The sequence below is a fragment of the Thamnophis sirtalis genome, unplaced genomic scaffold (genome assembly GCF_051295495.1).
Source record: "Thamnophis sirtalis isolate CommonGarterSnake01/CBP01778 unplaced genomic scaffold, rThaSir2_p1.2 scaffold_5, whole genome shotgun sequence".
In the NCBI taxonomy this organism is placed as follows: domain Eukaryota; kingdom Metazoa; phylum Chordata; class Lepidosauria; order Squamata; family Natricidae; genus Thamnophis; species Thamnophis sirtalis.
The window spans coordinates 132,695,685-132,707,110 of record NW_028261385.1 but is presented as its reverse complement, the minus strand read 5'-3'; the positions used below and the strand labels follow the sequence as shown (position 1 = coordinate 132,707,110).

The 11,426-nt window shown below is 37.1% G+C and overlaps 1 protein-coding gene across 1 annotated transcript in view; it reads left to right on the top strand.

Annotated features, from left to right (window-relative positions):
- The window catches only part of LOC106538330 (phosphatidylinositol 3,4,5-trisphosphate 3-phosphatase TPTE2), a 35,007-nt gene that overhangs the window by 2,573 nt on the left and 21,008 nt on the right, over positions 1 to 11,426 (top strand). Inside the window, exons 3-7 of the mRNA XM_087715166.1 lie at positions 3,648 to 3,728; positions 6,077 to 6,124; positions 6,752 to 6,913; positions 8,681 to 8,800; positions 9,420 to 9,519. Of these exons, the coding sequence (XP_087571292.1) occupies positions 3,648 to 3,728; positions 6,077 to 6,124; positions 6,752 to 6,913; positions 8,681 to 8,800; positions 9,420 to 9,519 (511 nt within the window). The remainder of the gene's footprint in view (positions 1 to 3,647; positions 3,729 to 6,076; positions 6,125 to 6,751; positions 6,914 to 8,680; positions 8,801 to 9,419; positions 9,520 to 11,426) is intronic.

Genomic DNA, 11,426 nt, shown 5'->3' with positions numbered 1-11,426 from the left:
TCAAGTTAATACTAGATATCTAATAACATATCTACCCAAATATATGAAAATACAGTTTGAGTTCAAGTTATACTTTTGTGAAAGTATGAATTAATTTAATTAATGTGTAGTTTGTGAGATTTATAAATTCTTGAAATGCTTTATCATTCCTACCATCTTCATAATTGTTCCATTATATTTTAAAACTTTACAGTTGCTCTAATAAATAAAAATTTACATCTATCGTAGTAAGCTCTACTTTCTTCCATCAGATATACCTTAAATACAGGTGATACCCCTCTTATTTCAGAAATATTAACAGAATTACTAGCTTGTCTTAGTTTTATTTTCAGGGGAGGGGCAAAGATGGACAAATTATAAATAGCATTTTAAGAATACAGTTGTTAAAATGAACGACATATTCTAAGCATGCTTGTGCCTGTTCCTTCTTTTTCTGGAGACAAGAAGCATAACTTGCTTTGGTTTCTAGCAAATAAAAGTACAAACAATAGAAAGATAAGATAAATAATTTGGATTTTCAAGCAACAATACTGAGAAAGTTAAACCCTCCTAATTTAAGTATCACTACAAAAATTATTCCGAATAAACTTTTAAAAAGAACACTGAAAAATCTTATTTTCTAATATAATTGATGTTTATGTTTTCTAGATTAATCTCATTTTTACTGTTTGTTAACTTCCAGACAACTTTGGTAGTTGGGCAGATTATAAGTACTTTCTTATCAATTAGATAAAATGAGATAAAAGGGATATGGGTTTTGGATGCTTGCTAGCATACTTTTCAGGATGCCATTGCTGAATATTTGTGTACATATAAAAAACGGTCTTGGTGCCTGGGGAAGGTGTGAATGCCCTAGGAGGGCCCGAATTATTTAAAAATGCACTATTAGCTCAAAGCTCTTTTGTGTGGCAGCACCTACCTGCCCTTGGGGGAATACCAGCAGTGTGCAGTCTGGGGGAATGGGGCGAGGCAGATTCAAGTAATGCCAACATAAGAACGTAAGGAAGAGAGTGATCTTCCATTTTTCAAAACATCACAGATATACCTCAAAGGAGGTAAGTTTGCAGTCTGATACTGCTTTTGTCAGAAGACGCGTAGTAGGCCTTAGACTATAGGCTAGATTGAAAAATAAAAGACAAAAATTCAAAATAAGTCAATGGCAAAGCATTCCAGTTTATTGATAAGAAAAGTACACAGAATGTCCATGAAAACAGTTTGGGTCAAGCTCAAACTGGAAGAAGATTGTACATTTTAATTAATTTCATTCAAAAACTGGGAATGGAAATATTTTTAAGATGCACTTAATGTTGGGTTTCACACATGATAATAAATTATGTTTTGTTTCATTATGCTTTGTGGAAAAATCTATAATGTCCTCTTCTGCATATAATACTTTTTGTAAACTACAGTACAATGGCTACATTTCTATATCATACTAAGTCATAATCAAATCAAATGACCATATATCGGATCTGATCATGTATGAACCTGAATAAAAAAAACCAGTTGTCTGAATTAATATTTTCTTTATTATCCAATCGTGCATTTCCCCTCACATTATTATTATTTCAATAGTTTGAACTGGGCATTAATATTAATAGGCAAACTTTCATATTTTACAGTAGATAAGACATTTCATTTGAAATGCTAACTTGAATCACATCTTGTGCTGTTCAGGGCATTTTGTATTTCGTCTGAATATGGGAAAGACTTGTACAGACAAGTGTGATGTAGTATAACCCATGACATTATTAGTCTGCACATTTTCCACTTGAAACCTTCTCAGTTTTATATACAAGTGGACGACTTTCATGGGAGTAAACAGAAAAATCAATACTACTACTGATTAGATATGTGAAGAGGATGTATTCATAAAACACTTTTTCAAGATATGTCTTTGGCTGTTCCTTTCCATCCTTGACTAATTTTGATTTCTGCTGTTTTTGAAGAAAGAGGAAAGTACATGTTTAGAAAGTGAACAATAGTGTGTAAAAATATGTTAGACAGAATGCTTTTTCATTCAGCAGCATCTTACAATTTAGCATTTCCCAGATGTAATAAGGGTAAAATCATTCTTGAGTCACTCAATTCCTGGTGATTACATGGACACATACGCATGGAACACCAATATGAAAGTTGTTTGCCTCTGCCTTCTGGGATATAGTCTACTTTCCAATTTAGTCTAGAATCCTAGAATGTGATATCTGGAGGGCAGTGATTAGAATGGGGAAGATGTTGTAGTATGTTGCCTTTGAAGAGAAAATATTAACTACAGCAGCTTGATTGATTACAGGTAATTCCCAGGTTACGAGCATTCCCTTAGCGAACATTCGAAGTTATGTGATTAGCGCCCCCTAGAATTTATAAACAAGTCCTGAAATTATGAATATTGCAGCACCACAGCAGTTGTTCGCTGTTACGAACTATTGCAGAGGCTCTGCAACATTCACGCCACCAATTCCCCCCCCCCCGAGTCTTCACCAATGCTTCACCTGTGGAAACTCACTCACCTTGCAAAAATCTCCTCTGTCACGGTTTCTTTGCCTGCATTCGCAGAGAACAGAGGCCTAATGTAGTGGGAGATCATGTGAGATCAGTAGTGTGAGATCTCACATTATTTTGTTCCTCTAGGCTTCAGCAGCCCTTTGCAAAAAGCCTTTGTTGGCACCAGCAGATCTTGGAAGGAGCAGGCACATCCCTCTGAAGCTCTGTTTCTACTGGCAAAGGCTTTTGCAAAGGGCTGCCGAAGCCTACAGGGAAGCAATCCTTAAGCACTTTGCCGAAGAGAAAGTAGCCTCATAAGGCCTCATGTGCTGTTTTCTCACCGGAAATCAACTTGATGAAGCCTCCAGCGGACAGAAAGCAGCTCCATAAGGCCGCACAGTTTTCTCTCCTCCGGAGACCTCAAGCTGATCTCCAATGAGAAAGCAGCTGCAAAAGGCCACATGCAACATTATGGGACTGCGTTCTCACCTTGGAAGCCTCGTCAAGCTGATCTCCACCAAGAAAGTAGCCGTGGAAGGCTCCATGTGGCCTTATGGGGCTGCTTTCTCGCCACCAGAGGCCTTGTCAAGCCCTTTGCTGATGAGAAAGGAGGGAGCAGGGACAGAATCAGGCTGGGGAGGAGACAGATCTTCATAAGGTAATTCACGCGGTGCGGCAGGAGGGGGAGGAAACAATTGTGGGGACCCCAGGGGAGGGAGAATGAGGTATCTGTGGGTCGGGGGAGGCCTTGGGTGGTCTGAAGTAGGTGGCCTATTCCCTCACTAACCCCCTCCCCCCATGGCCTTCCCCAAACCAAAGTATCTCATGTGCACTTAACGAGCTGTGCATTTTCCCACGTATTAAATTAGTGAATGTGTGAGTGAAAGCAGGGAGTGATCTTTATAACAAATTCTTGAGTTACAGATGGAATAGGCAGGATCCATTAGATTCGTAAATCGAGGGCTGTAATTCTGTGGCAGAAATCAAGTGACCAAGGGGATTACTGAAGAGGATGCAGGCACACATACTAAATAAATTAAACTTCCTGAACTGTTTGAGAAATTTAAACAACACTAGTCATTTGTCTTTGGTATAAATGGATATGATTATGTTACCATTGAAGAAGAAATGTTATAATAGCAGCTTGACTAATTCTATGGCAGACCTGAGCTAAAGAAGGAGTCTGAAGTTTCTCTTGATGATGGTGTTGAGGTAGAAGATTCTGATTCAGACTCATGGGTGAGGTAAGCTGATAAATGTAAATAAAACACAATATAATAATATTATAAATAACATTTCTCTGTTATTGAGTTAACTTAGTTTAAAAAAGCAAATTAGGATTTTAAAAATGTTTATGTTTAGCAAGTGTTTGGACTACTGCAATGCACTGTATATGAGGCTATCCTTGAAGAGAATTTGGAAACTTCAATTGGTGCAGAGTGTAGTGGTGTGGACAGTTCTTGGATAGGCCATGTTAACAACTATGTGAGCTGCATTGGCTGCCAGTTTGCTTCCAGATGCAATTCAAGATGTTAGTAATTCCATTTAAAGACAGGCATTGCAAGGGTCCAGGTTACTTGAGAAACTACATCATCTCATTGGGACTGGCCCACTTCACTCATACTGGAAGAAAGAACATGTTACAGGCTCCACAGTCAAGCAATTTTGGCTGGTCTGATCCAGGAGGTCTTCTTTACCATGGCTCCTTCCCTTTGGAACATCTTGACCTCTGACATGAGATCAACTTCCACCCTTCTGACCTTATATAAGGGTCTGAAGACCTGGCTCTGCCAGATGACTTGGGATCTCAATGGCAGAGCATCACACCGGAAATGGTTGATGAATTAAGATTGCTCCCTCCTGCATATCCTTCTCCCTCCCTCACCATCTTTTAACTATAATTTTACCATTGTAATTTCCATTTTTATTTTTTAGAAATATTTATTTTGTTAGATGGTCACGGATAAAGAACAGGCAGCAGGCTCTCGTAAAGATTCAGCACTTTATTTCCCTATTTGGTTGCAATGTGATCTGCCAGCAGGCTGCTGGAGCCCTCCATTTATTCAGCTCCGGCAAACCTGCTGGCCAATGACAGCAATTTAAACTTCCTGCAGCTTGGCGAACCAATCCGTGGGGACATGCAAATTATGGCTACGTCCATACGTCTGTAACATATTTTTTATGAATTTTAGTGCTATAAGCCACCTATGGTCACTTCAAAATGAGATGGCAAATAAATCTAATCAAGCAATCAACCCAAATAGTGGACCCCACAAAACTTCACAGAATTATGTATACATTTATTTATGAAATGTATAGGCCACCCCATATTATATATAGTAAATTCCTTGTCAATATGTACCGAAATGGTAATAAAGTCACCCAAGGTTGTAAAAGTATGTATAAAGGGAAAATGTGGTCAGTGACGGGGGAAAGATCCAGTACAGATCAGAAGAGATTAAACATTTGATCAGGCATGAAATGTTTGTTTTCCCTGATTGAAGAAGACTAGTGTTTTAAAATATATCATATTTGTTCCTGGTCCTTTTCTGTTTATCATTTCATTTAAATTTAAAGTGCATTTAGTTTTTAAAATGTGCCATTCTGTTAGTTCCTGTCAAATGGTAGTTCTGAAAAATAAAAAGCACTTCCCAAATTGGTAGTGTAGTTATGAGACTCTGTAGTAAATAACTATAAATAGTAAAATAACATTGAAAAATTAATTACACAATTAACATTAGAACCATAGGGAAAAAAACAAAAAAAATTCTTAAGGACATAATCTTAATATAACAAAATTCAGACTCTGGTTCTAGGTTGCTTGTTAATGGAAGGGTATGCAAGGGACAATAATGTATTTTTGGATAAGAAACACAGGCTTTTCTGTTTTGCAGGCATAGTTGAACTATGCAGCTGAATCCAGGGTGTAAGCACTCATTTGGTTTTCTTATTTTATTTATTAGATTTTTTAAATCCCACCTTTATTACTTTATAAACAACTCAGGTGGCGAACATAAATACTCCTTCCCCCTATTTTCTCTGTAACAATAATCTTGCGAGGTGAGCTGGGCTGAGAGTGACTGGGGCAAAATCACCCAACTGGCTTTCATGGCTAAGGCAGGACTAGAATTTTCATTCTCCTGGTTTCTAACCTGGTGTTTTGACTGCTAGACAAAACTTTCTTTCTTTCTTGATGGAATCCTGTTTGTTCTTTTTTTGATAGAATTCTATTAATGAATGAAAATTTATAAATGTCAATTTAGTTATCTTTTAAAGCTTGGATTCAAAAATCCTTAAGACAAAATAAACAATTGGCTACTTTGAGGAATTATAAGGAAAACAAAAAGGATTGCTAGGAAGATTTAACTAGTACCTAGCAGGCCTAGAAATATAAGTGTTACTGTGGGTATAATTCTAGACTGTCTTTTAAATACAATAGAAATTTTTATATTACTGATACCACTACAGTATTTAAACTTGATCAGGGAGTACTAATATGATTCTTTTTTGTAAGGTTTGATTTGTTCCTTGAAATCTTAGGCAAAATCGTTAACAATTTTTCTTTTACTTCCTTTCTCCACTAATTATTCAGGAAGATGAAAAAAAAGATATCTCCATGTGTGATGTCTTTAGGATTCAGGTAAATATTATGTTTACATGAAAAGTAATTAGTACAAGGAAAGAATTGTACAGTGAATTGTTCCGTTTCAATTACCACTAATTTACTGTATCAGAATGTATTGCTCATAATGTATGCATTTTTTTATAAATCATGTTTTTTTTCCCCAGTAAGTCAGTTTGTTGGAGTCATTCAATTATTAAACCATAATTTATAATTTACAATCCATGACACACATAATATGAAACTATATTATGGTGTAACACAATGTAAGAAGTCTACAATGCACATGCCTCCAGCATATATAACTTTGGAGAAACTTTCTATATTTGCATTAACATAATTAACTGTTTTTTTAATGTCTTTTCAACTGTTTTAATATACACGCAGGCAGGTTGTACATCACACTTGTGGCTCTCCAACACCTTGTCATTCCACTACTGAATTGATAGGGTTTGATGAGACAATTTATCTACAGCTCTCATTATCAAAAACTGTAGTTAATGGTAACTAGAGATTACAGAAGATGTGGTCCAAAACCAATTGGACCTCAGCATCTCAACAGAAAAACAAAAAGTGTAGAATTATGACTTGCATTCTTTTTGCTTTGAAATATGCCTATATTTCTCATGTCCCTTGCACTTGCAGATTTTTTGGTGTGGTGCTTATTTTTGTGGATATTTCACTTGTGATTCTTTCTCTGTTGGTTGATGAAGAACGTGAAACTGTTGAATCCATGATTGCAAACCTCTCTTTCAGCATAGCACTATTTTTCTTCGTAGATGTACTCCTGCAAGTGTTTATTGAAGGGTAAGAGCATCTGTGCACATAGAAATTTGCTGATTCTTACAGGCACCTTGATGGAATCCAATGTGGAAATTTAGAACTAGCCCTAAGGATTGAAGGGAGAACTATATATTCTTATAGTAGAATTATACTGGGAATAAAATATTTTAAAGATTTTCTTTTAAAAGGTTTAAAGTTTTGGGACAATCTGTAAAAAATAGTTTGGAATACTCCTGTACATATTTCTAGAGATTATATTAATTATTCAAGACACTGAAATGCTTTCAGGTAAATTGCATTTTGTTTCTCGTAGAGAGAAAAGATGGAAAACTTGATCAGGAAAAGATAGGAGGCTTCTAAGTGGAATTTTATATAATCTTGACTGTCTGTAAAATGTCATGAATTAGGCAGCATTGTTGCATCTCAGAGGAATAATCTAGAAGCAAACTTAGTTCCACCTCTCCTTCCAATTTCTCCCCCAACAATCTGTATTTTATGATCACTGAACATGATCAATGCTAAGCTGTTTCTTTTAAATGGATTGTGTATCTAACTCAGTGGTGGGTTTCAAATTTTTTTAGAACCTCTTCTGTAGGTTTGTGGGAGTGACTTGCCGGTCATATAAACGGGTAGGAGTGGCTTGGCAGTCATGTGACTGGGTGGGTGTGGCCAACTTGTAAAATGTGATGAAACTCACTTAACAACGCTTGTGCTTAGCAACCAAAACGTTGGCTCAGAAACTCTGGCACTTGAAGCATGCAAGTCTTAAAGCTGTCAAGTTACAAGACCCTCACACCCCTAACCCTTTAGAAAAAAACCCCAAGGGGTGTTCACACTTGACAGCTTTAAGACTTTAAGGTTTAGATAGGACTCTTAGAGGGCAGGGCGATTGGTGAGCCAGCCAATCAGTGAGCGGCGGGCGGGGCAAGCGTGGTGCGGACAGGTGGGGGGAGGGAGCTGGAACCAGTTCTAAATGGCACACTAGATTTGTGGAACCTCTTCTATAGAAGAGGTTAGAACTGGCAGGAACTCACCCCTGATCTAACTTTTTTAAATGACTTGTTTTGTATTTAAAAAAAACATTGCGCTTTCCCCTAAAGGTGTTGATAATAATAAAATAATGGATTACATACAGATTCTGAGGTGATAATATATACAATATAGGTTTTACAGCAGACTGTTGCAATGTGGAATGCTATGGCAGGATATTTTTGAAACATGAATAATCAAATTGCCCCAGATTTGATAAAAACTCAAAGCGTTAGAAATCTGGACAGTTGGCTTTGGTTTCTGAATTCTGAATCTCCCTTCAACAGTTTGGGGTGACTTTTAGTTTATGAAATAAAGAAAACTTACATAAATAAATAAATGTAAATTATAAGGACTTTTAGCTATTTCGTATCATCTTTTAACTATTTTCCATGAGCTCTTTATCAACACTATATTCTGTATCTTTCTATCCTTGTACTATATGTTTCTAATATATTTATTGCTAATATCTATGATTTTTTTTTGTTGTAAAACCTGTATGGATCCTATTGTCACTCTCCATAGAACTATACTATTTTCTGCAGAGTTCATTTACAGATAGAGGGAAGAAAAATATAGGTTCTGTGCAGAACTCCAAGGTAGACATTTTGTGTCTCCTCTTCCTCCCTTACCTCTTTAGTACTGAAGTCTTATTGGCAGCAGCTTTTTGATGGCAACTGTATCATTCTGAGAGTGGGAGAGGGACGCCATTAAGCTATTGTTACTTAGTGTTTGAATATTCTTATTTGTTTTGCATTTCAGATCCAAAAAGTACTTCAAATCTAAATTAAACATTCTAGATAGCCTCATTGTTGTGGGTACATTGTTGATCAATGCTGTAGATATTACCTCTGACTTGGGTGGAATAACTGTAATTCCAAGGTAAGAAATATGCACCTCTCCAGCTCAAATGTGTTTTTTAAAAAGGCAACTAGACTGTTTTTTCCTTGAGGAAGAAGACATTCTTATCATCCCTCTCTCTCTACAGAGGGGGAGGGATAAGACACCACCTATCCTCTATCATATAAGATAGCCCTTGCCACAATTACAAGAAGATTCCACCCCTTTTGCTCTGTGATACAGAGGACCCTGAGGGCACAGATAGACTCCCAAGACTCTTTAAAAGGGAGAGATGGGATGAGATGAGATTTTAAATTATTGGGTCTTGCATGCATTGATTTTTATTTATCTTATTTGGATTTTTTGTTTGAAGAATGATAACATTTTGATATATAACAATAGTCACTTCATTTGCTTCCAAAACAAAGTAGATATTAAGTGGCATTCTTACTCTCTTTTCTACCACAATAACGCTGATATCTATAGAAAATCTTTATATGTGGGATGATATGGTAGGAGATGAGGTTGTACAATAGTTTGGCGGGATTGAAATTTAAGGATTCCCAAACCTGAATACCAATGTAGATGGGCCTAATATGATATGAGCATAGCCAAAGTTGGCACTAATAATTGATATAATCCCATTCTTTCTATTTCCCAGAACATTTGTCATTCTTCGAATGTTGAGAATTATAATTCTGGTAAGAGTTTTTCGATTGGCTGCTGAGGCAGAGCGACTTGAAAAAATGACCCGGAGGTTGGTAAGTGAAATAGAATGTTTGCCAGCTCTGGTGCCTAGATTTGCTGAATTCACTTCCTAAGCAGACTGATATAGTGGTTTACGGGCTGGTTATAAACAGGTAAACTGAACTAGCCTTTTTATGTATATATTTTGAAATCTCTGATTGACTCTTCTTTCTTTTAATAAACATGAATACCTTAATTAATTTTTTTTTCAAAATACTTTTTTATTTTCCATTTACATAACATATAATCACATGTATACTATTATATAGCCAATATCATATTGTATTAAGTAATAATTACATCAGTTCCTCTTGCTGTCAATTGACTTCCGGTTGACATTGTGGTGCTATCGGATGCGAAGAGCGGGGCTCCACGAAATCGCTCCGAATCCCTTCGTTGGGGTGCTCCATAAGGGGCTAAAGTCACCCTGTAAGGTGATAAAAAGTCGAGGCCCTGCAGGTCACGGAGAGTGGTGGCTCTTCTACTTGACCAGGTCTAATTCGTTCTCAGCCGATAGCAAAGTGGAATGGCAGCCATTATGGCTACCATGAAGCTGGAACAGCCGAAGAAAGAAAGAATGTGCTATACTGGTGTGGATGAACAGTGACTGGAACTGGGTGAGGTGACCTACCCCAAGGAAAACCTACCCCAAAGAAAATTAACTGTGAAAAAGAGACTCTTTGAAAAGTTTGTTTAAACAGGGAACAATTACAGAGAGAAAAATTACCGACCTGAAAGAAAAGATTTTAAGAAAAAAGGCAAAACTTTTAAAAACATTGAAAGATTAGTGGACAAGGGGAATGTCGTTGATATAATTTACTTGGACTTCAGTAAGGCATTTGATAAAGTGGACCATAACCTACTACTAGATAAAGTGTAGTGTAGGTTAGACAGCATCACCACCAGATGGCTGACCAACCACACTCAATATGTAGTCTTTAATGGAACTGCATCTACATGGAGGGAAGTATGCAGTGGAGTACCTCAAGGCTCTGTTTTAGGCCCAGTACTCTTCAACATCTTCATCAATGATTTGGATGAGGGGATAAATGGGGAACTCATCAAATTTGCAGATGACACCAAGCTGGCAGGAATAGCCAACACTCCAGAAGATAGGCTTAAGATACAGAAGGATCTCGACAAACTTGAACATTGGGCACTATCTAACAAAATGAAATTCAATGGTGAAAAAAGTAAGGCTTTACATTTAGGCAACAAAAATGAAATACACAGGTACAGTATACTACCTTGCTCAATAGTAGTAACTGAAAGGAATCTTGGAGTGCTAGTGGACAACCATTTAAATATAAGCCAGCAGTGTGCCGCAGCTGCCAAAAAAGCTAACACAGTTCTAGGCTGAATAAACAGAGGGATAGAATCAAGATCACGTGAAGTGTTAATACCACTTTATAATGCCTTGGTAAGGCCACACTTGGAATACTGCATCGTCACAATGTAAAAAAGATGTGGAGGCTCTAGAAAGAGTGCAGAGAAGAGTAACAAAGATGATTAAGGGACTGGAGGCTAAAACATATGAAGAACAGTTGCAGGAACTGGGTATGTGTAGTTTAATGAAAAGAAAGACTAGGGGAGACATGATAGCAGTGTTCCAATATCTCAGGGGTTTCCACAAAGAAGAGGGAATCAAACTATTCTCCAAAGCACCTGAGAGTAGAACAAGAAGTAATGGGTGGAAACTAATCAAGGAGAGAAGTAACTTAGAACTGAGGAGAAATTTCCTGACAGTTAGAACAATTAATCACTGGAACAGCTTGCCTCCAGAAGTTGTGAAAGTCCCAACACTGGAAGTCTATAAGAAGATGTTGGATAGCCATCTGTCTGAAATGGTATAGGGTTTCCTGCCTAGGCAGTGGGTTGGACTAGAAGACCTCCAAGATCCCTTCCAATTCTGCTATTGTAT